The 26,683-nt window shown below is 32.9% G+C and overlaps 2 protein-coding genes across 3 annotated transcripts; both read left to right on the top strand.

Annotated features, from left to right (window-relative positions):
* The first annotated feature begins 729 nt into the window (after positions 1–729).
* On the top strand, positions 730–4,546 carry LOC131848824 (uncharacterized). The gene is made up of 3 exons (XM_059198767.1): positions 730–870; positions 2,135–2,334; positions 3,120–4,546. Exons 1-3 carry the CDS (start codon positions 845–847, stop codon positions 3,248–3,250), a joined length of 357 nt encoding a protein of 118 aa, XP_059054750.1. The 5' UTR covers positions 730–844; the 3' UTR covers positions 3,251–4,546.
* A 2,521-nt stretch (positions 4,547–7,067) lies between these two features.
* On the top strand, positions 7,068–26,445 carry LOC131848812 (ionotropic receptor 25a). 2 transcript variants are annotated; one of them, XM_059198746.1, is made up of 13 exons: positions 7,068–7,167; positions 7,264–7,413; positions 7,496–7,798; positions 7,867–8,281; positions 8,410–8,524; positions 8,631–8,870; positions 9,348–9,736; positions 14,891–15,094; positions 16,853–17,038; positions 20,053–20,385; positions 24,069–24,168; positions 25,160–25,300; positions 26,237–26,445. In XM_059198746.1, exons 1-13 carry the CDS (start codon positions 7,068–7,070, stop codon positions 26,351–26,353), a joined length of 2,793 nt encoding a protein of 930 aa, XP_059054729.1. In that variant the 3' UTR covers positions 26,354–26,445. The 2 variants fall into 2 exon arrangements, with proteins under 2 accessions (XP_059054729.1, XP_059054730.1); XM_059198747.1 differs by lacking the exons at positions 7,068–7,167; positions 7,264–7,413 and having other exon boundaries at positions 7,492–7,798.
* Positions 26,446–26,683: the final 238 nt, after the last annotated feature.

Genomic DNA, 26,683 nt, shown 5'->3' on the forward strand with positions numbered 1-26,683 from the left:
TTATTTTGGGTGGTTATCCATTAATTTGTAGTTTTTTCTAATTTGTTACCTATAAAGAACTATGTTAAGAACTTAGATAAAAGTCACTAGGATAAAACCTACTTTAAAGCTATTTTATTTAAAATTTTTAAGCTTACGTTTATATTTTTAAATATTTCTGTAGAGTAAAATGTACAAACTGTACGCAGTGTCTACCTATAGCATCAGAACCTACCTGCGTTGTCCTAATTTATCTTGTTTAGAATTAAATTTCGTCCAATTTTAAATAAGCAGTTATACCTATGCATATACCTATCAACCCAGGTCTACAAAGTTAACTTCCCCGATATTATGTAGGTATGCAACAGCATTCTAGTTGGAAATATATAAAGTAGTTACGTTGTTAGTCTTTTCGTAAGGCATAATAATAATATAAGCTAAATATACCGAATTTAATTTACAATTTTAACAAATCATTTTCTGTTTCCTCTGGAAATCAACATTTTAACGATTGTATTTTTCAAACAAGACCGACAGAGCAAGGTAGATCATGGCCTCCCTACCCCACCTCATTTCACGTAAAATTCAAGGTTATTTGAAGTTAATTCATAGAATATATTTATCTCTCTTTAACTTTATGATTTCCAATAGCGCTATTGCAATAGTATGACGTTCGTGCGCAAACTTCAGTTCAGGTGCGCGGTGCCGTACGAGGGCCACGAGGCGACGCGCATATAGTTTTTCCTTCTTCCTCCTTCATTTTGTCGTCGGTGTTTGTACGGTGAACATTGGTGTACGCAGTACGTAACACGTGCTATAAATTAATTACAACCTTTCCTTTTCAAATTTATATTAAAAAATAATAATGGCAGACGCAGCCGTGGAAAAGAAGTAAGTCTAATTTATCTATTTCTGTCATTATTTACAAGTTTTGTGATTTTTATTTTTTGGCGGCTTCGGAAAACGTGATCAAAATGGCTTCCTATTTAACTGTGAAATTGGTGTTGTTTTATTAATTTACGGTCTTCTGTAAGCATTCCCTTATCAAACTAAGTTATTTTCGAGGTTTTGTTTGTGTTTCGCCAGTGTTTTGTTAAATTAAGAGTTTTATGTGATGGTTATTTCTTGGACGCTAACTTAGCTAAGTACACGCGGGAAAATATTCCTTCAGTGTTATCGTGATAGTTAGTCGAATTAAGGGAGTAAAGTAATAGAAGTAAGTTGTTTAAGTTTTAAAAAAAATATAGAATCGTTTTAAAGTAAAATAACTGCGTGGTTTCTTGTATTATAATATTACGGCGAAGTTGAATGCACGCCGGGCGACAGGCGCCAGCCCTCGCGCCCCTCGCTTCATCCAAGATGGCGTTGTATGCGCGGCGTGCCGGCGCGGCAGCGTCACCGGCGCGCGCTCGATTCAAAACGAAATCGTCGAGAATCATGTTTTGCAACACTGGTAGCAAGTCGGTTACATTATCGCGAGGGTCGTATGTTGTCATTATTTTATTTTTAACGCTTACGGCTTATTCCGTTACGCGTTTCACTGGAACGAGTACCGTATTCATTCAATAAAAATTCTGGTTGCTAATAATTCGTACGATCGGCTTCCTCTGTTGCAACTTTCCCACATGCAGCCTTGCGCAACACGTTGTTTTTGTTCCGGCAGACTTTTCCTTTTACACCGCCCCACATAGCCGGCGAGCGTTCACAACATCAAGTCGTAATGTATTGTTATACTCTGACTCCGTTACTGAGTGAGCATTACGTTATCTACACAGCATAAAATTACAGAAATACTGTTTTATTTTCTAATGAATAGCTAGATACATAAGTAATATTTAATTATATAGATATAACAATAGCTCAAAGCAAATAATAAGTATTCATATAATACATTTTAGTCATTAAATAGTCAAATAGTAAAAAAATAATATAAAAATATTACTTATAATAGTAATATTTTTATATTATTTTTTAACCCTATCATTCAATTCAAGGTAGGTACATCTCATCTGAAAACTTTCAAGAAGCTAAACTCTTTATAATTTTTAAAGACCATCAACTTATTGGTGTTTATGTTTAACATTAATGTTAGTTCTATACTTTAACTACTCATTTGATTCTGGTATGTCTAATAAATATGTATTACTCTTTTAAGTGATGTCGCACCTGAGGAAGTAACATCCACTGAGGTCAAAGAATCGCCAGTCAAGAAATCCCCATTGAAAAAGGTTGCAGAAGCACCAGAGAGCAATGGTAAAGAAGAAAATGGCAGTGGAGATGCTCCAGAAGACGCCCCAGCAGAAAATGGTGATGCGGACGAGAGCAATGATGCCACAGAGAATGGTGACTCCACAGGTATGTAATTGTAGTCTAATCTTTCACTTATGTACACATCTTTAATTCTTATGGATAATGGAGTGAAATTGGATTAAATTGATATTCTATATGGGTATGGTGTATTTTGTCCTTTGAATTTAACTTTATCTTTCATGAAAATAAAGCTAGCCTAAGTTACTCCTTATAAGATTAGCTATCTACAAATCAAGTCTCGTTAAAATCTATCCAGAGATTAGTAAGAACAAACCGACAGACAAAAATTTTAAATAATCTTTTTGATGGTATATACCATACATCAAAAAGATATTTTGGTATATTTAGTGAAAATAGTAAATTGGAATTTACAATATTTATTTTGTACATCTACAAATTTGATTACTACAAACCTTTGTAATAATCAAAATTTATTAAATATTAGTTACAATAAATATCCTGTAATTTAATAAATTCCTAAGTATATGTAATATCCCTAAATATCTAGCTGTAATATGTGCAATTACCTTCAAAACTATGGGATGATCTATAATAATTGTTTATCTATATGTATACACAATTTCATTAAAATCTGTTTTTATATATGTATGATGGAGATGTTTAGAATATGACATTGAAAAAACATTCTTCTATAATGTACACAACATTATAGAAAAGAATGTTTTTTCAATTATGCATTCGTTATATAAAAAATAAATAAACAGGTTTGTTATTGCATGACTGGATAAAACGGTAAAAGGTCATAATAAAAGTCAAGTTGTGTAAATAAAATATGCATATTAAGTATATTTCTACTTATTACTTTACAGAAAAGACTGGTGTGAAGAGGAAATCAGTAGCAGCAGATAATGGTGATGCAACTGAGAAGACCACACCTGAAAAGAAGGCGAAAGTAGTGGAGGAAGCGCCACCGGCAGAAGTGGAAGAGGCTGCAGCCTAAAACTTTGGTTCTCTTAATAAGCTTGGTTTACTGCAATGCACCAATGTTCATTAGGGCTCAACTCCCCCCAACTATACATATCCTTATTATAGGTGCCGTTCACACAAAGCCAAAAACCATAGATTTATATTTATACATACATTTATATGATATGATCTGATTATAATACGAGTTGAGCCCTTTTGTGACCACAATTAAGTTTAGGTTTATAATACATTGTGTATTAAACATACCTGTGAAGTACCTGTAAATTGTAAATTTAATGTAACTGTCAGGCTGTCAGTTGTGACTGGATATTGCATCGCAGTGAACTGACCAACAGTCGGTTTAGGTGTTGTATGCTGTTTTTTGCGTATTGGTGTCTATTTCAACAGACTCGTAGAGATGGGTTATTGAATTGATGGAAGATTACAATAAGTATTGGTTTTGGATAAAATATATTTGCCAGTAATAACCTACTGCCAAAGTATTCACCCAGTGTGAAATCAATTCACAATCCGTTCTGTGAACGACGCGATTTATATAAACAGCTTCTGAAAAACAAGGATTATAGATAAACTAAGATTAATTAAAATGATTAGATAAATAATTCAGTTGTAAATTTAAGTTAGCAGTTAAATGTCGCACATTCAAATATTACATAGGCATTATTACTTAACCATTTAAACATTCCTTTGACATTTGGTTATGGCTCACGTTGTGAACAATAAAAGGCGACTTTGTGAGTCGAGTGGAGTTTATCTTTACCTTATACAACGAGAGTACCTTAATTTACATTGAAAATTCCGTTCTATTCACAGAGAGCCATTTATTCGATTTGTTTTATGTATCTGTTCACATTGTGACACTAATTTTAAGATTGAAATTTAATTGAAGTTCAAAGTTGACAAGGTGATATTCATATTGACATAAATAATAACTTCAGCGTGCTATTTTTGTATTTGTATGGATATCTTTATTTTTCTTGCATCCTGTTTTTCTAATTTATTTTCATTTCTATTTGTATGTGATAGTTAACAAACCTCGAATGTAAGATAACAAACTTGTGGTTTATATATTTTCTTTACTTTCATATATTTTAACATGTGTTCTGTCGCTAGGGATTATTTCTAATATTAAGATTTTTGACTAACTTTTTCAGAATTGTAAAACCTGATGATTTAAACTTAAAATTTTGATTCAGAAGTACATTTTAGTATTAGATTATAGTAGCGTGTACAGTTTTAACACTTTACTTCTCTCACTTGTGGAGTTAGTGTTTGTAAAACATTTCTGGCAATAAAATAGTCCAATCTACTTTTTGTTTTTATTTAGATATTTGAAATAAATGACGCTTAAAGAAATTAAATATTAGGTGCTACAGCACTATTTGAGTTTGCTACAATACTACCTACATTATCACTATCGATAGTTATAAATTTTTTTTCTATTTGTTTATACAAACTAGAGCCGAGGTCCAGCCGTAAGGTGATATCTTTATATAAGAAGTGCACAAAGTTCAGTGTTATTCATTTTGCTAGTTATCTGCAATTTTTTGCAGTCCAGATAAGACATTACTTGTCTTTCGGAATAAATAGTCTTGACCGTTAAGGCGCCGAAAATACGCAATACATACTGTCAGCCATGTAGTTCGTCCGGCCATGGTATTGTACCATTATAATACATACAATTTGTTGTACTCAGCATTTTCATTGTAAAATATACTTATTTTAGTATTATGAAATACACTCGTTCATGTATTTGTGCTGCTTATTTTTTATGATGGTGAATATATAAATTACATATTTTATAACTATGTACCTATAATATATTACGTTTGGACGTAATGCAATGCCGTGATCCATACAAGTCAGTGACTACGAACATATCCTAACCATTAATTGAGAACTAAGGTCACCGACATAGCGTATTTGCAAGTCGAAGTGGCAACGGGCTGGTTATATCTGTCGCAGAATCCAGAACCGATGCTCGTTTGAGTAAGCGTTCCCAGTGGCATTCCTTGGGAAAGACCTATATCCAGCAGTGGGCTGATGATGATGAATTGAGATTGCATAACTTTTCGTCATAAAATTTAAAGTTATGTAGAAAATCAAATTATATTTTTCACATAGTTTTCAGTATTTACTATGATATTCCAATATTTATTTCACAATAAACGCTGATTTCTTTCGTATGAAAAGTTACATAGAAATCGGTAAGGCATTAACGCAAAATTTGCAAATTTAATACAGCGTTGCATTGGGTGGAAAAAAATACTTGCATATTATTTTTTGCGAATGTAGATTACACTTATCTATACTATATACATTGTAATATACCTTATCTTTGTCTTATCTTCACGACAACAAATGTTTGTATTGTAGGGGTTCGATCCCCCTACAATAGAAAAATATGTTTGCATGAGATGTAGATGGGTAACAGTTATGCTAGCAACAGTTTAGACTTAACCGTCATTTATTATGCGAAAGTTTGTCTATTTGTTACCTTTTCACGGACTAAACGGATCTTAATAAAATTAATGTATCACGAGAATAGACATGGGCTATCTTTTATATCAAAAAAGCAGAAGAGGACGCAGCTGATCATTAGTAGATTATATTTTTAAGAATAACAGTACAGCCAGTGCTATTTAGAAAAAAAAACTAGATGGTACGTAATATATTAATTTTCATTGGTAACAAGAGGTAACGGTTGTTCCAGACTCAACGCCTACCTTGTATGTTACAATGCGATTATGGCACATATTTCGCGGTGAAATTTCATTAGTTGCGCTTATTATTATTAAAACCGTTTTAATATCCGTAGATATCTTTGATTGTAATTGGATTTTTATAAATTCCGGTGTTAGAAATTGTATTCTTCACAACATCAAACGGTTTTATATGTAGAAGTACGGTGGGGGCTAGTTGTTTAGTATCACGATGTGAGGTCTACCTAAAATAAAGTCATTTATTAGTAACTAAGGGAGTATATTTGACTATTATTTTTAAATATAGGAGAATCCTGTGAAATATGGGAATATTGCTTTCACCATAACCGCCATAGTTGAGAATGCAACTTTTTTATATATTTTACCCACAGCGTAAGTAGTTCTGTCTGCCGATTTTAGCCGCCAAGCAGTTGCTTTGTAACATATGTTTTGGTTCAACGGTGAGATAAAATAAAATAACTTAAATAGGGGCACTAAGATGTTAGCTTAGCCTCCCGGTATAACGACGTATTAGGAATTAAGAAAGAGCAAAACTGATAGGCTATAGTAACCGTTTACTAAGAGAATGGCTGTAGTGAGAAAATACGTGCATATTTGGCTAATAATTGCTTGATATGAATAAATTATTTTTACTTTGACACATCAACAGAAACCCTTTTTATTTTAGGCCTTTGTCTATTTCGTATACTAATATTTAGATAAAAAGACATGACTCATGGTTTCTAAATATGCACGTGGTAGGTCATACAGGAAAAGCGAAATACTAAGTATACGTACACATTTAAAGTAATTGTTTAAAAATAACAATTCAAATTTTGAAACCGTCTTACCAATTTAATGACGAAATTAATCGATCCATGCTGATATAACCATATCCATACTACATTGAAATGTTGACATACGCCCACATTGCATGTGTACAAACATTATTAGTGATGAGCGGTGAACATCAATAACGAAGAGCGAATCAAGGCCGGACATCGCCGTGGTAACAAGACAGTACACACTCGGCCCTTGTACGGCACAAGTTAGCCCATTATTACTGAGCTACCCATCAAAGTAATCACCGGTCAATGGAACGTCTTAATTTCTGACCAACGTTTTAACATGATTGGAAAACTTCAAGATATGCTGCCAATATACACGATAATTCTATTTTCGCTAGTCCGTTTATCTATTACTCAAACGACGCAAAATATAAACGTTTGTTCGTAACATATTTACCTCCATTTTCCACGCTGAGATAAATTTAAGTGTTGGTTTTTAGAATTTTATTTTATTAACAATAACAATGTATTTACAGTGTTGATTAACGAAGAAAATAATGCTCTAGCTGAAAAGGCGTTTGAAGTCGCGAAAGAGTATGTAAGGCGGAATCCTAGCTTGGGTTTGGCTGTAGATCCGGTGATTGTGGTAGGAAACCGATCGGATGCCAAGAATTTTTTGGAAAATGGTAAATTGAAGAACTTAGTTGTTCGACATGTGAAAATTGTATAAAAGTGTTTAATATAAAATACATAATTGACTGTTAATAGTTTGTAGGAAGTATAACGACATGATTTCAAATAAGAAGACGCCACACGTCGTCCTAGATTTCACGATGACCGGCGTTGGTTCAGAAACTATAAAGTCGTTTACTGCAGCATTGGCCCTTCCAACTATTTCTGGATCATTCGGCCAAGCGGGTGACTTGCGCCAGTGGCGTTCCCTCAATCAAAACCAAACGAAATTTCTGCTACAAATAATGCCTCCCGCAGACATTCTACCTGAGTCTATAAGAGCTATTGTTATTAAGCAGGACATTACGAATGCGGCTATAATATTCGACGAACTTTTTGGTGGGTTTCAGTTCATACAATATTCATTTTTAGGAATGTAAAATTATAATGCTGTATACTATTTTCAGTCATGGATCACAAGTACAAATCATTACTTCAAAATGTTCCTACACGTCATGTTATAACACCGGTAAAAAGTTTCAATAAAGACGACATAAAAAATCAATTAAGAAGTCTACGCGAATTGGATATCGTCAATTTCTTCATCGTCGGCAGTTTGAGGACAATAAAAAATGTTTTGGACGCGGCTGATGAAAATCAGTATTTCGGAAGAAAAACAGCTTGGTTCGCATTGTCATTGGACAAAGGTGACATTAGCTGTGGATGTAAAGATGCCACGATTGTGTACCTGCGACCGACACCTGACGCAAAAAGTCGAGACCGTTTGGGGAAAATCAAAACAACATACAGCATGAACGGTGAACCGGAAATTACGTCAGCCTTCTATTTCGACTTGTCCCTAAGAACATTTTTAGCTATCAAGTAATTGACCTTTACTATTCTAGTGCTAGTGCTAGTGTATAACTATATTAAATTTAGTACAACGCGTGCAAGATACATTTAATTATAGTTTGGTATATTCCATGGATTTCACGTTTATGATTTTCCAGATCACTCCTGGATTCTGGCAAGTGGCCAAATGACATGAAATATATCACGTGTGACGATTACGATGGTAAGAATACACCTAACAGGACCTTGGACCTCAGAAGCGCTTTTCAAGAGGTGCGATGACACATTTAAACAGCTTTATCTTTCCATGGGAAATATTAAAAAAAATTGATTTCTTATCGCACTGGATGGATATTATTTAGCACTATTTCACTTTCAGGTGAAAGAGACGCCTACGTATGCACCTTTTTATATTCCTGAAGATGATCCAATGAACGGTAGAAGTTACATGGAATTCAGTACAGATCTCTCAGCAGTTTCAGTCAAGGATGGTGCATCTATAGGTAGCCGTTCACTTGGATCTTGGAAAGCCGGTCTCTCGAACCCTTTGTCATTGACCGACCCTGACAACATCAGCGATTATTCAGCTCAACTAGTGTACAGAGTCGTGACAGTGGAGGTAGGTTAATGAACTTGATATTTCAAATATGTCTCAATATTTTGCGAGTTGTTTGATTTATTACAGCTGAATATACAATTGGGTTTTACGTTGTCGAATGACGAAATTAACTATTTGCGGTACATGCACATACCAAACATATATTCAGTTTTCTTATTTAGCCATTTAAATTTAGATAAAATAATAAGTGTCAGTCATTAGACTAAATACCATAGCTAATATATTTTTAACCGACTCAAATAAACGAGGAGGTTATTAATTTGTTTATGTTACACAGAAATCCGTAATTTTTTATAAAATTTAAAACGTAATCCTTTATTGGCAAAATAACTGGAAAAACATGTCTTTCAATTGTGTTTACAGTCAATAGAATGAATGATGATGACGTTTAAGAAACTGTAATAACAAAAATGTTTATTGACGATTTAAGTCCTTTTTTTGTGGATCATTTTATAAAGTTGTATATATTTTTTCTAGCAACAACCTTTTATTATTAGAGATGACGATGCCCCTAAAGGGTTCAAGGGCTATTGTATTGATTTAATTGAGGAGATACGACAAATTGTTAAATTCGATTACGAAATAGTATTATCACCGGATGGCAATTTCGGCACAATGGACGAAAATGGCAAATGGAACGGGATCATTAAGGAGCTGATAGAAAAGAGGGCAGACATAGGTTTGACTGCATTGTCCGTGATGGCAGAGAGGGAGAACGTGGTTGATTTCACTGTACCGTACTACGATTTGGTAGGCATCACTATTATGATGAAGTTGCCAAGAACGCCAACATCCCTATTCAAATTCCTGACGGTCTTGGAGAATGACGTATGGCTGTCGATATTAGCAGCGTATTTCTTCACAAGGTAAATGAACTTTTAATTACGAATCTGTATTGTCGAAATGTTGAAAATTCATTGTTTCCTAAATGTAACGATTATTTCTTATTGTGGGCAATATTACAACGTTCCATAATCATTTTTATGTATAATACCATAAGAGCCAAATAAGGTTGGACGTAGCGTTGCCGGAATGAATAATACAATGCGCCATTACATTTTGTTTGTACACACATGCGCATATCGGTGTATATTTTAATTTAAAATTCGAATCTTGCTTTTTAACGTTCAACAGTTTTTCTTGCAAATTTATAAACCTATTAAACATGCCCGAATGGAATTAATATTTATTCAAAATGAATGATGAAATTAATATACCTATTAGAGGTAGATATTGTAATATTTTAAGGAAGGTGTTACATATGAATGTGGATGGTTACAAGGGTAGAGGAAGGCCGAAAAAGAGATGGATGGACTGTGCGAAAGAGGATATAATATTTATCAAAAATAAAAACTTTGTTATTTCTAAAAAACATTACGTCCAAACCGGAGCAGTTGACTTAAAATTTTAGGCCAATGTTTGAAGAAGTGTTCGGGATTACATAATAAAAAATAATATATTACAAAATTACATATTATCTGTAGTAACAGGAGTGTAAAGACCGTGACAGAGTAAAATATACCGATTTTTTTTTTTGTGCGTAACTTTGAAATTTTCTTTTTCTGATAACTATTATGACTTGGCCCGTTACCCGGTTTCGACTTGACGTTGACATCTGGGACAATCTGTGTAAGCGACGTTTGCCACTTATTAGGAGGGCCGTCAGTTTGTTTGCCATTCCACTTTCATAAAAAAACCAGTAGTATTTTTTTCCCTTAAATTTATACTAAGTCTTTTACCGGTGTGTTATTTACACACCAGGTCACATGGTTGAGCGGAGAGCGTTCATTCTTTACTTTAGCGTTAACTTTATCACCGACCATTCCGTAGGTCGTAATTTTTTTGAGTGGTAAACGATATTTTTTAATAGTTTCGGAGGAGTATAACTACAAAGAGTATAAATCTGATCTCTATGATCGCTCTGCTCTTCGCGCTCCGCTCAATTAGTATTAAAAATGTAATGTGTATATAATGTAAGTACGTCTTTTAGTTTCATACGTCAAATAAAAATATCAGAGAAACATTCACAAAATGCATACTTCATGCTTGTAAATGAATACAGAGAGAGGGTCTTGACACCGAACGGTATAAAATGGTATAAATCAGGTCTGTTCAAGTTGAAGGCGTGTACGAAAATAACACAAATTATATCACGAACTGTCGGACTGTACAATACAAATGAAATATTTTAATAAACAAATATTTTTCAGCGCCTAGTAGAAGAAGGTTTTAAACGACAATATTTTATTATTATTCAGATAAAATAATAAATTACAATGAGTCTCCATTTGAATCTATAAAATCTGTTAATTAATCATATGAGAATGCAAATTTTTAAATATAGTTAATTACATGATGACATTTTTTCAAGTTATAATTTTTTACAAAGTTTTACATTACTTATAATAAAGATTTTTATAATTAAGAAAGTGTGTGTGGTACATTCATAGGTGTATTGTATGTATATGGTGGTGTGTATATGAATGTGATTTTCTTAATTATACATAATATATTTATTGATTAATTTTATATGTGTGAAAATTTATTTGTCCCTTTGTTTGATACAATTTCATTACTAAACGGATCCTAATGAATTTGACTTGAAGATAAATTGTCTTGCAAAGACGGACATACACTATACCTCATCTCAAAAAGTAGAAAAAACGCTGGTGATATTTTATGATTCTAAAAATATTTTCAACGATGTCCTAAATATGTTGCGGGCCGTGGTTTGAGAAACTCTGTCTCTAATATACGATGTCGAATTGTCCGTATGTATTTTTATGGACTATTGAAAATATACTCAGCATTTTAATCTAGACAAATTGTATTCTACAGAGTTATTTTTATGAGGGGAAATTGATTGCGTCTGAGCTAACGGTTAGGGCTGACCCTATTTGCGAAAGGTAATAGGATAAAGTTAAGTTCTGTTTACGAATTCGCCTCGAATTAGTAAAGCTGATCTCCATGGGGACCTTGTGAAGGTCGATATGACACATTGTTAGCAATAGGGCCAGTGCCCACCTTCAACTATCCCGTCGTCCTATTGCCCATTACATCGAGTACAAACTATGCTCAATAAATATTGGTTTCATAGAACAATCGATCAACAACATGACTTTTTTATGGGTGATGCATAGGGTTGTCAGTTTTTGGTTATCTTTAATTTTAGTTTTTACTTACTGAGATTGACAATACATCGGATGAAAACTGTTAAAGTAAGGTAATCGTCTGTTGCCCACAAATAAATTATATAAATGAGAAAGTCTGTCTGTGTGTTTGTTACGCTTTCATTCTTTGAGGCGACAAGTCTCAAGTGAAGTACCTACATAGGCTATATTCTTTAATTCACTAGCAGTTTTATTTCCATTAGCCATATTTAAAATAGAAGTATTATTTTTATCTATTGTTCTTATATGCACTTCTGTGACTGCATTCTGTTATAGTAAACATCTAAAAGCATATTTTTCTATCATATATTATTACTCTGTCTTACTTTTATACAGTTAGATGTCATTCTCCAGACCTTCGGCTGTTGTGTCTTAATTAGACAATACCCTACAGGTCAAAATAAAAACTGCTGCCTTCTGGAATAAATAGAATAACAAAAATCCAGCATCCAGCAGTGACGCAGTATTTTACCTCACATAACAAATGCAATATCATTCCAAATGCTTTCACCTATATATGTATGAATTATATAAGACTATATGAACTTGAATATAAATACAAAATGTAACCGTAAACGTAGCCGCACAAATTTCCCCAAGGAACATAGTGGAAAAAAGACAATAATTTTAGATGTTGTATACAAAATGCAATGCAATACAATTTTGTGCAAACCTGGTCCAAATAATGCACAATGACTATTTCTTTGTTATTTTACGACGACCTCAGTGGTCTAGCGGTTTAGCACACCGCTTTACTTCTGATGGTTGTGGGTTCGATTCCTCGCACAGTCCAAACATTTTTATTCATGAGTATGATTGTTTGTATCGGTCTGGGTGTTTTCTATGTATGTATTTAGAAAAAAAACTAAGTATTTATATCAGTTGTTTAATTCCCATAAAACAAGCGCTACTTACCGTGGGACTAGATGGCGTTGTGTTAATTGTCCGGGATTCTTTATTTATTTACACAATTAGTATACTATTTACCGACATTACAATCAATGGTTCTTCAAATTTGTATGAACCGAAGATAAGAGTTGTAGTAGCTGCAAGCTATGATGGACGATTCACCATTACAACTATAGGTTGGTATACATAATCGTAAATATGTTTCAAAAAGAATCATTACTGTTTCCTATAAATAAGCTCTGATATCGAATATTACATTTCATGTATATTCAAAATAAATAATTAACTCATATACTAAACAATACAATAACAACTGATATTATATTAAATAAAATGAAATCATATAAATTTAAATGTATTCACTTTTTATTTAATTTATCATTCTACTAGGATTGTCTAGATCGTCGTTGACAACCCTAAAAGTTATCTAGAAATTGTGGAACTATCCGTTACATTTTAGTGCTTATTTGTATGCGCATACGGAGATCGATAAATTGGAAATAGTTTGAATGCCCACCTGCGTACAATATTTCTTATCAGATTTAGTAGAACGAGGTCAAACAATGAACTTAGTGCTATAGTCAAGCATATATGCTTGTAACCATTGTTATTATGCATTTTAGTCATATCAGAGGTACACATTGTACAAATTCGTATTCGTACCTCTGCCTCACTCAAGGTTTGTAAGCTGTGTTTAGGTCGAAATACAGTTGAGGCAACGAAGTCAAGGAAAATAATAATTATTTTATTTGTCTCAAACAATGAATTATTATAATTACCGCTTAAAACAAATTTAAGAGGTGTTAATCCAGACAAAACGGTCTACAATTCAGAAAGAGCAGTGAGTCCACCCTCTCTGCTATTCTGTTGTAGCGGTTATCAGTAAATTATAACAACTTACTTATAAACTAAGTATACATTGTGGTAACCCCACAATATATAATATCTTAGTCCTCCAGTATGGCAATGCTTGATGATTGATTGTAGTGAGATTTTTGTCCACAAAAACCACACAATATACCTCTAAGCATGGACTGTCTTTATACTTTACCACAACTATGGCGGTAGCCGCTAGTCTGATTATATTTTTTATTTTTATATTTTTTATGGATGATAACGAAAAGATTCACGTTACGCTGCGGGCACCAGTGGAGGCTTGTCAGGTTCGGTTAGTGTATCAAAAGGCAATTTACTACGATGGTTTCTACGGGGAACTAAGTGGAGTTCAATCCGAGATCGTACATTGCCAGTAATGGCGTTATTAGTCCGCATTACTAACATTTAATTTCCCTCCGGTCTTATAGGATACATATTGCTCTGTTTTGGTTTCTACGGAATATCTTATATCGCTCTATCGAAGACGGTGTATGATCCGAAGGCTAGGATAGTTACCAATGACACAGCATTTAGACCAGAAAAAAATACATTCTCATAAATAGTGCAAGTAGCTATGAATACACATTTTGTGGAAACATTTCCTTCCTTGTAACGTTATATTTGTCTGTGTTTATGCTTTAAACCGCATGGTCAGCATCATAATTGTGCGTTAAAATTTCCTCTTATTACTAGGGAGAGCACTGCTTGATGTTTTGGCGGGGATTTTACAGCACGGTGCTGAATGGTATTTTTAATTACTGATGTTTCTAAGGACTGTATTTTTAATATATTTTAATTTTAGTTTTAAGAGAAACTACGGTCGCTGATGGTAAAAGACATATATATAAAAAAATACAATAAAAGTCTAAAAAGGTGCGTCGTGCACAGGTATTCTAAAGTAAAAGAAATGTATAAAAAAATTAATTAAAAAATGATTGGCTGGTAACAATTTGCTTGGTGGCCAGAATTGCTTCAAGCAAGAAATGCATAGTACCCATACTATACATATTGTTCATGTCCACTATACTCGCTACGATTTATGCATTGCATAAAATGTCTTTGCAGCTTCCTAATGTGGGTATTCGATAAATGGAGCCCGTACAGCTATCAGAACAATCGGGAGAAGTATAAAGATGACGAAGAGAAGCGAGAATTCACACTCAAGGAGTGTTTGTGGTTCTGTATGACTTCACTGACACCTCAAGGTGGAGGGGAAGCTCCAAAGAATCTCTCTGGACGCCTCTTAGCAGCTACCTGGTGGCTTTTTGGGTATGTAGATTTCATATACAATAAATCTGAAGACACTTTTTTTTGTATCAAAAGGCAAATAATCTAATGACCTATCTGATGGAAAGCAGAAAAATATTTCTATTTTTCTTCAGGTTTATGAGACACAGTTGTTATATAATTATATTTAATGTAGTAATAATTTAGAATATTAATTAAATTTTACAGTCTAAATATTAAATGGTATAATTCTCGTATTGTAAGTAGATTCAGAGGAAGCTTGTTTGAGTTTGCATTAAAATAATCTCTTCCTGCATTATATTTTTGTACCAATTTGATAATAAGTGCAGTGACCTACGCGCAAACGTCGTCTAATGAATTAATAACAGACTTCCGTTTATTTGTATAAAGTAGCATTTCCAAAAACATTAATATCCCAATTAGCAAGAATTAAAAAAAGATGCAAACTGTTTTATAATAGACATAAACTGTACACTAGACTGCTCATTAAGAAATATCAAACACAATCTGCCAAAAATCTAATAGTTTATATTCTTCTATCGTTACCACAATCTAACTAATTAAATTTAATGCAATCACTGACTTCGATGACATTTTTGTCTACAGGGCATTGTCCAAAACTAAATTAGTTAATATATGCGTATTTCACAGACAATCAACCCACGCATAATGTACACAACAAAAATATACATATACCTTTAATACCTATTTTTGGGTAATGTAGGATTATGGAATGTTATATCCGCTTGCGGTTAACAGTATCCGGCTGGGCACCAGTGGATGATAGTCATGAAGTCAGTTCCGTTAATATATCATGGGGAATTCACTAGCAATTAACCAAAATGGTTTCCACGGGCTACCGACTGGATTTCGACCTAACACAGCATATTATTAGGTCACTATTACCCATTACTAACAATCCCTTCTCCCCTATAATACATATTTACATCGCATAAGTATCAAATGTTTAAATATTTGTTAAATTTTGTAACCAGCCAGATAGTGACCAAAATAGGTTGACATAACTCAATCCGAAAAGGTAAATCTAGAAATTAGAGACAGTCATTCCTCTTGCACAGGCGTTTCTTCATCCGTAGGTATCCAATAGCAGTGTCGGGCCTAAAATTCTGCACTATGAACTATAAATATAGCTCTACCTTTGCTTGATATTGTGTGTCTGTATTATCAAATATTTGATAGTCCTCATGACATTACTACATACTTCCTACTTCATATACATATAGTTATCTGCTTTTTATGCTGATTATTACGATTCATTATTTCCCTCGTCACACCACAAATCTTTTCACACTCATATATTTTCACACACAATTCATTCACTTATTTTTGAGTCTCACTCTTCTATTATATAACAAATACTGTAATGATGTAATGGTAAAAACTACAATGAAATGAAAGTAAGTAAGTCTTATAAATTCACACTGAGATAGACGCAGTGGTCGATACTGTTCAATTGTATTTCGAGAACTGCACATTGTAGTTATAGTTTCATATCATGGCTTTATATGACTTTTATTTCACAGCTTCATCATAATAGCGTCGTACACAGCAAACTTGGCCGCTTTCCTGACCGTTTCCCGACTTGACACGCCAATAGAGTCACTTGACGACTTGTCAAAACAGTACAAAATTCAGTACGCTCCTTTGAACGCCTCTTCCGCGATGACATACTTCCAGAGGATGGCTGATATTGAAGTCAGGTTCTACGAGTGAGTAATAGAGTTACATGTTAGTAGTACATGCGTTTTTATTTCACAGTTTCATCATAATTGCATCGTACACAGCAAACTTGGCGGCATTCCTGACCGTTTCACGACTTGACACACCAATAGAGTCACTCGACGACTTGTCCAAACAATACAAAATACAATACGCACCTCTGAACGGTTCCTCAGAGATGACCTACTTCGAGAGGATGGCTAACATTGAAGTAAGGTTCTATGAGTAAGTAATGAAAAATATTTAAATCTTCATTTGGAAAATCATTTGTCTGACTATTCAGAAATGGCGGTCTTCCGCAATGCGTTTTACCGGAAAACACTGGAATCTATTATCATAAAATTTCCGATGAAATTAAAACTTTTAAGCATTTTCTCTTAAGAATATTTGAGCTGTAGACTTGTTTACCCTTTATGCTATAAAAAATCTTATATTCGACTTCAGCAACCTCTGGAGTAAACTAGGTTCAGGCCTTATTCATAGCAAGGAAAACTTCAATCATCGGATACATAATCTCTTAACTGATAGACATTTTACGATTTTCTATTTAAAAAATAATAGTTTTGCAAGTTAAAATAAACAAGTTAGGTTTATTACAACAGAACTTGTAGTATTGAAGTTAATTTATCACACGTTCTAGTCTGCAAATGGGGTCAATTTAATCCACAAATGTGACCTACATTGGACGTGAAACTACATTAATGTATACGAACGTGTAAGTCTAGATTTTATATGTAGTTACGTACTAAATAGACAATACTGTATCTAACCGACCTGATTTGATTCACATTAGATCAACATTTCGATGGCGACACCTGGTCGACACGATAATGTAGAGTCGCGATCCTCAGGAGTGAGGGAATGATTAAGAAAAAGAATATATATTAATTATTGAATGTACTACTTCTAATAGTTTATTAAAAATAAATAATCGTTATATGATACAAAGTCATCACGCCATAATCTTCAGTAATGGCAACGCGTAACTCTATGCGTCAAAATATATTTTGTGATGTTGCTGATTTTATTCCTAGGTAACTGATATGAGAAAAAAACAATATCCATATAAATGTTACAAAAGCCATACAGTAAGATTGGTTGAATGCACTAACCTCCGGAACTGCACTTTCGAATTGATTAAATTTTAATTTTGGCGTCATGCTACAACAAAAAGAAGTGGTGTAACAATGAATACAATATAAAGTCCACAACAATTTATATCTACCCCATTAGGTAGTTGGCATGTAGATACATAATTATAGTGAACGTCATCTGAAAAGATTTTCTAAGGGAGTGGATAAATAGAAAAAGGATTTCCGAAGTAGGACACGTATCTTATTCAATGCATTATTTCAGGCTGATTATCATTATTTATTTACATGATGACACGAATATGGTTTATTATACTTTAGCTGTATTGTAGGACGTGCATATTGAATTAATAATGATTCAATCAAAGGAAATTCGGTACACACAAAATTGAAACAAAATGTTTTTAGGCCAAGATAGCTATATACCAACAAAAATGAGAATAGAACGTGAGACAAATCAACAGTGATAAATAATAATAATTAATAAGATATTCATACTAGTGTTATGAATATGAAAGTGTACACACACTTTCTTTTTCTAAATTACCTTTTTTCGACAAAACAAGAACGGGTTATTACCCATTATTATGGATGTTTATCAAGATCTATACAGATGCCGCTGTTTTTTTTTTAAGTAGTTGTTTTATTACTTTTTTTTTTGAAGGAAAAAGGAAACGGTATCGGAAGTGGAAGCTGGCTTACCTATTAAATTTTGTTTTTAATTGTTCAAAAATTTTCGAGCACACAATATCTCTGCGTGTATATCTTCGTGCATATCTTCACAAGAATTTGAAGTGACGTTAAACTCTCGTGACAAGTATTTCCGTCTAGTGTGATTCCTGTTATCGGTCATTCACATAATTATTTTTATCTAAATCTCGTTCGATGTAAACAAATGTTAGTGTGGAATTTTGTTTTGCAATTCTGTTAATAATAACTGCTATTTAAAATGCATTACGCAACTTAATTTCAGTATCTAAGATCGGTATTAGTATCGTAAATGCGAATTTATACAGCTGAACGGATCTTGTTGCAAAATGTGAAAATAGATTGTATGATATAGACGGAAAGTGACTACTTTTTATCATAGGTAGAAGGAGACTAAGTTTCGGATATGAGCTAATAAAATATACACTTAATCCCGGTAAGTATAGCTAAACTACAATTCCAGTACATTAGTACTCAGCAACCAAAATTTATTATAATATCGCTAGAAATTGTGAAACACTATCTTTACTTTATATTTTCAGTAGTTACCCATAACTTAGGTAATTAACTTTCTAATAAATTCATACAGTCACTATGGTCAGGTATAATATATATAATATACATACTGAAAGGCCGAGCATAATAGATCTATGTAGGGCGCAGTGCTATTGGTCTTAACATCTAACAACAGCCCAAAACCATTAATAAAAAAAATTACATATTACCAAATATGTACATATAAGAATAATTATACATATTTATAAAGTTACCCTTACACATAGGGTTACATTAGTTATTAGAAACTTGAGTTATTGAATAGTATTAGACACATCTGCAATAACAACACCATGCATATCGAATGGCATGCCTACCTACAGATTTTACACAACATATCTAATTTACTAAACTAATTTATTAATTCACATTTTTAATATTATTAATTATGTAATTTAGTAGATATTGTTAGTTTTTCTACCTAATTATTGATTGCTCTAATTCTAGTGTTATCTATTAATTACAGTTGTTGGAAAATGTATTTGAGTAGTAAGCAATAACGCTATTTTTTTAATGGTTAAATAACGAGATGATCTATCAGCCTATGCTAACAATATATATACGCTGGCAGGACACCAGATAATTCAACAGGAATTAAACACTATGAATTGTGGTGCAACCGCCTGGAAGTCGACCTGATAAGAGACCTAATCCCTTCCTCCAACTAGCTCTCTATTGGGTTGACTGAAAGGGATATTGACATAGGTCTATTAATTTTTTTTGTTAATTAATATTATTAGAATTCGAATGATTTAGTAGTTTAGTTATATATAGTTATATATGTAAAAGAATTGTGTTATGTAAATATTTGTGTATATATATCAGTTGTTTAGTATTTCTCTTGTTTTATATTTATCACTGTATTCTAATATTGAAATTTATCAGGATTTGGAAAGAGATGAGTTTAAATGACAGTCTTAGCGACGTTGAAAGAGCAAAGCTAGCAGTGTGGGACTATCCAGTCAGCGACAAATACAGTAAGATGTGGCAGGCAATGAAAGAAGCCGGTTTGCCGAACTCAATTGAAGAGGCTATACAGCGTGTGAAGGACTCAAAGAGTTCTAGTGAAGGTTTTGCATGGTTAGGAGATGCTACAGACGTGAGGTACCACGTGTTGACCAGCTGCGATCTCCAGATGGTCGGTGATGAGTTTTCGAGGAAGCCGTATGCAATTGCTGTCCAACAAGGTTCTCCGTTGAAGGATCAGTTTAATAATGCGTAAGTATTTCGTACTATAATTACCTATAATTTAACGGTCTCGGTGGTCTAAATGTTTAGCTCAACGCTTTCCTTCGATGGTCGCGGGTTCGATGCCTCACACGGTACAAACATTTGTATTCATGCGTATGATTGTTTGTATTGGTCTGGGTGTTTTCTATATATATATTATTTAAGTATATACAAAAAAATATATAAGTAATTCTATCAGTTGTCTAGTACTCATAACACAAGCTCTGCTTACTTTGGGACTAGATGACTTTATGTCCAGAGGTATTATTTTATTCTATTTTACTGCTAACGAGTTTACTGCTCTCAAGTTATTCCTTATGAGAGTTCAGAGTCTGAACTAGGTCGACCTGTATGTACTATAGATCTCCAAGCTCTCTCCGAGCCCTTACTGTGCTATATAATACGTCTTTGAAATTGATTCGATCGATATTGAGTTGATTATTTGAGAAAATATAGTTTTTTTTCGAACTATGTTAATGATTGTACTCGTTATGTAAACCGGATATTTATCACGATAATATTATTTATGAGTTCTTAATATTTGGACGTTGTTTCAAACGACTTGGTCGACTATATCCCGTATGTATACAATATGAGTATGAATTGTAAACAACCGCAAAAAAAAAATTAAAACATCATTTATATGTATGTATTATGTAACATTATCTTATCTGTGATATGTATATTAATGATATTGGCCGCTTCTAGCAATTTACAACTTCACCGGAAGATCGAGAATGTAATGATAAAAATATCTGTTCACATACACGTCTCTATTTTCTTAATTCGTCTCATACATTCACATCAATTCTACTTTGTATTCATGAGTATGACTATTTATATCGGTCTATGTGTTATATCGGTATAAGTAATGTATTTATGTATTATTATCAGTTGCCCAGTATTGACAACACAAGCTCTGCTTAGATCGGGACTAGGCGGCGCTGTGTAAATTGTCCTGAAATATATTTTATATCATATTATATGTACCCACAAGTAATAGTAGAATTAGTTTTATAAACGAACGATAAATTGAAAACAAAAACAATTATTATTATCTTTTAATCGAGGAACCTTTGACTAAGTAAACATGTCGTTGATCAGAGTTTCATGGGGCTTAATAATCTGATATTCATTTTGTTATTATTACTCGTATTAAATGATAAAACAAATGACTTAGCGACCCGTCTTGAAGCTAGTGATGTGTTATTTACAGATATAGAAACAAATTTGGTATCGATTTCCGCGGATATGGATCATCGCCCTTCCATTTAGTTTACTATTAGATAATTATATTCCAGTGATCATAAAATACTAATAGTTTACACTTTATAAATCACTTTATCTCTATATTAGTAACTTACTACAATTGTTTCAATAATTATCTTTTGCAATATAAATGGGCTGTAATATGAATTCAAGGCATAATATAAACAACAAAAATTTAAATCAAAATTGGTACAATATTAAATGTGATGTGTGTTTAAAATTTTAAAGATCCATTACGATCCGCCAAAAAGTACGGATACAGATTTTTTTACACGAATATCCGCAGATACCAATACAAATATCCGTCACATCACTACTTGGAAAACACCGGCTTTTGTAAACTAACTCACTGATAATTTGAGACAGTTCACCTGAAGGAAAGTGGAGACTGTCACCTATATAAACTCTCGTGTGTAATATTATACATTGCCATTCCTGGTGACTAAGTTGTTATGTTCGAAAAGAACGCTCGAAATTACGAATTAACATTTGTATATGCTCCTCTTACTCATTAGTACCTCCATAAGTCAAAACGTGTTAAATATATATACAATTGCTTCCTATAAGTTAATTTAACGTTATTTTCTCAGCTCTACGCTCTTCTGACATAGATATATTAGAATGTGTTTTTACTTCGTTAATATTAAAATTGCATTAGCGTTGCAATTGGCTTTTGCTACCTCGAATGTATTATGCAAATAGCTGCAGGAAACATAACCTCGCAAATATTTATATCAGTGACCTTTGTGTGTTTACTAACAGTAATTTTGATGCAATAAATACATATTAGTTTTACACATGGAATGTCTCGCCATTTTCTTTTCCTCTTGTTATAATTATTGGCTAAATTAATTTCAATTTAAACGTATCTGTGATTAAAGTCAAAATAAGATCATAGAAAGGATAAGGTGTTATTATAATAAAAAATAGAATCGAAATTCGATTTTTTTAATTGTCCGATCAAAATAGCGACGCAACAGTGTCTAGTACTTCTTACATCTAAGTAGGTATTTCTTAATTTTCCAGTTGCACAGCATTATGCAAGATTACGAAGTGCTTATAAAAATAATATGATAATTTATAATAAAAACAAATGCAAACCTGCTTTAAAATAGCATTTTTTAAATACATTAAAATGAGTATATACGCAGTTGATAAGTTATATTATATTACAATGTATAGTGAAAGTAGGTCTTTTAAGTTTCCATGAGTATAAACCATACTGATTATATTTCTCTGTTAGTAATTTTTACGTCTTGTGGAGGTAAAATATCAAGTCTAAATGTCGAGTTCTTACTTAATAATCAAGACGATAAAAACCTTATCTCCTTAAATGAATGGCTTAGGCTAACTAACTTTTCTGATGAAGTTTGTACGACGTTGATAATCTATACATATAAATAAAATTGGAGTGTCTTTTTTACTACATATATATGAATACGGCACATACACCAAAATAACATTTTTTACAATTTTTGTCTGTCTGTCTGTCGGTCTATTTGTTCCAGCTAACATATTAGCCGGAACAAACAGAATCATCAATCATCCAGCCATTGATTTTTTTTTATTTTGGATCGATTTTGGCGGGTCTTTTTTTGGCAGGTAGGTGATGTAATAAGGAGTAACTTAGGCTACTTTTGTTTTAGAAAAATAAAGTAAAATTTCGCGCGTAAGTCGCGTGTACAGCTAGCTCCTAATAAAGCGGATGTGGATTATTGTGACATATTTTGCAATTATTAGGCAAGACTGTGACTCATCAGTACCCTAGTAGTAAGAACTTGTACTGCTTCCGTTAATTTCAATTTGAGATTCAAGGTTACTAATGTGTAACACAATAAAAAGAAAATGGAGTCCATCCTACATTACATTACATTACATTTTAATTATTACATCAGAATATTTGTCAGCAGGACAGCAAAAGCACACATAGATAAATTATAAAAGTTGTTATTTATATAAAAAAATATTGTAGCACACCGCTTTACTTCCGATAATCCCGGGTTCGATTTCTCTGCAGGTGAATTACAATGGAAGGTAGTTGGTAATGGTACAAACATTTGTATTGATGAGTATGATTGTTTGAAAAAATATCTTAGTATTTATATCAGTTGTCTAGTACCAAGTACAAGCTCTTATATGGCGTTGTGTGAATTGTCCAGGGGTATTATAGTATTACCATTATATCTAAACCCCATTTTTATAAAACGTTAAAAAATAATGTTTGAGAAATACAATAATTCATACAATAGTTAATAAGAATATATGTATGTATTGGGTGACGTAACAAATGTAAATTGAAGTCTAATCTCCGCAGTTAGCCTCTAGGCCAGCCAAGCTCCTCTCAGAAGCAGAAAAGCCTCCTAAACTTCTTGAAATTACAATAATAATAATTTATTTTCCAGCATACTTCAACTCCTCAACAAACGGAAACTGGAGAAGCTGAAAGAAAACTGGTGGACAAATAATCCTAATGCAATGAAATGCGAAAAACAAGATGATCAGGTTTGTAATGACGCTTGTAAGGAGACTGCATATGATACTACTAACTGATCCGCGCAACTTCTTCTGCATCACATTTACTTGACATTTATCATGCATATATATATGACTTGACATATATTTCGACGAATTTACATATATATTTATATTTGACCCTATATGTTCTCCTGATTTAATAATAATAATCTCAGGACAATTCACACAGCGCCATCCAGACTCAAGTTGAGCTGGCTAAAGCTCGTGTTATGGGTTCTAGACAACTGATACAAATACATAGATAATTTTTTAATTTTTTTTATATATTTATACATATTATACATAGAAAACACCCAGACCGATACAAGTACTGATTTATAAAATAATAATCCATACTCACAAACTTTCGCCTTTAAATTTTACTATGATATATATATAAGATAGGTACTACGGATAAAGTCATCATATTATATGACATCTGCGGCAACGATTACACCCAAATCGTTCATACTTTGTCGTTCCGAAGCTGCTTGGCTTGTATCTCAGTGGTAAATTATTATTTAGATTAGGATTAATATGTTGTGTTATTGCAGTTAAATTCGAAAAGTACCCATTGAGTTTGACGCTAATGGTAATAGAATAATGCAGTATATAAAATTATTTGAGATTAAAAATTTCAAATAATTTCATATAATCTAGTAGCATATATAAATATATAGGTATATATCGACGGAAGGAAACGAAAATGTAACTTGAATAACCCAACTTTACAAGAATTCTTTTAGATTCATTTATTTCACAATCTCATATATTTATCATGATATAAATTGGTATGTATTTAAGCACTTTTCAACTTTATACCTCGATAAATGTATGAGTTATGAATTTTAAAAACAGTTTTTGGTAAAGACGTGTTTATAAAATTACGACAATTTTGCTTTCTTCTGTCGATATATTCCTCGTTGATTCCATATTATAATGGGAACACCTAATAAAAATGTTATTTTATTATTTACAGTCAGACGGTATCTCAATTCAGAACATAGGCGGCGTGTTCATAGTAATTTTCATGGGTATCGGCCTCGCCTGCATCACACTTGGCGTCGAGTACTGGTGGTACAAGTGGAGGAAACGATCTACCATCGGCGACGTTACACAGGTAACACCTTACTGTGTTCAAGCACCATAACGCAGTCCAATACACTAAAAAAATATTTTTTCACCGTGTTTAATCGTATTTCTAACAGGTGGTAGTAAATTCCCGGTATTTCTATTACTTATTTTATTCAATTCATCAGAGTTAGTCTACTTACTTGGCTTCAATCTCATCTTATAATTGTTCAATGCCTAGATGTGGAGGGGATTGTTAGTAACGGAGTTTAATGGTTTTCTACTTATTACTACTTATTTCTACTATTAGGACGATCTCCCCCTTAAAACAAACCTGGTTAAATCCTATTGAATTCGCAAGGATAGTCTAACTGACCTGACTTCATTCCAATTTTATTATGAAGGTAAACTGTTACCGTAGCCCATGGACGCCTGAAACACCAGTAATATCTGCTTAATAACTGTGCAGATTTTTAAAAATAAATTTAAAAAAATACTCCTCCACACTCAGAAAACTGTGCCGTGATGTGTCTGCACTCCAAAAGCGGGGTAATGCAAGGTGTCAGCCTACTAGTGTCACCAGAACTTATGTTTATTTTATGTTTCAGTGTGTAGTTGATGTTTATTTATATATGGTAGTATGTCGTAAATGTTTCCTGTGTTATCCGCCTAGATTTATGTATGTATGTGTATTATTATTATTATTTTATTATATTTATTATATATGAAGGTATCCGCTGAAAACCAGCGTCGTGGCACCCCATGCTGAGCGGAGACCTATTTGGTACTGAATTATTAATATAAAAATGTAAAACAAATTTTAAAAATTATTTTCAGTGTACCATATAAACAATTTTCTTTCTTTCTTTAATGTATACTTGCGTTGCCGACCCTAGAGAGATTATATTACAATACAGATTATATTGATTAATTCTTGTGAATTTATATATTTAAGTATTATTCAATTAAATTAACGTTGTTCTAGGTGGAACCAGCTAAAATAACAAGAAACAACGAGAACTTTGGCATTTCAAAAGGAAACGAGGGATTCACATTTCGTTCTAGAAATTTCGGCCTGTCTAACCTAAAGTCTAAGTTTTAATTAAATTGTAAGTCTGTAATTGAATCAGACGTTTATTTAGTTCTCGTTTATTGAGGCAAAGGTATTTTTTACGTTATATTTACTAGATATACCAGTGGTTGAAGATTGTATTATTCTGCTCCTTAAGTAGAAAAATATGCAAGTGTGAATGCAATAAACACGTGGCACTAACCCTGAGTATTGATTACAAGTCTCCGTATTTCTTTTATTTGACTGGAAGGGCATTCAAAGTAATCATCATTCATCCTACCATCCATGGTAAGTGGCAAGATTAGACTCATGCGTCGCCAAGACTGACATGTTATACAATCTGTAATGACATTGCCTTAT

The sequence above is a fragment of the Achroia grisella genome, unplaced genomic scaffold (assembly GCF_030625045.1).
Source record: "Achroia grisella isolate CSIRO2021 unplaced genomic scaffold, CSIRO_AGI_Agris_v1 utg5936, whole genome shotgun sequence".
NCBI classification, from domain to species: Eukaryota; Metazoa; Arthropoda; class Insecta; order Lepidoptera; family Pyralidae; genus Achroia; species Achroia grisella.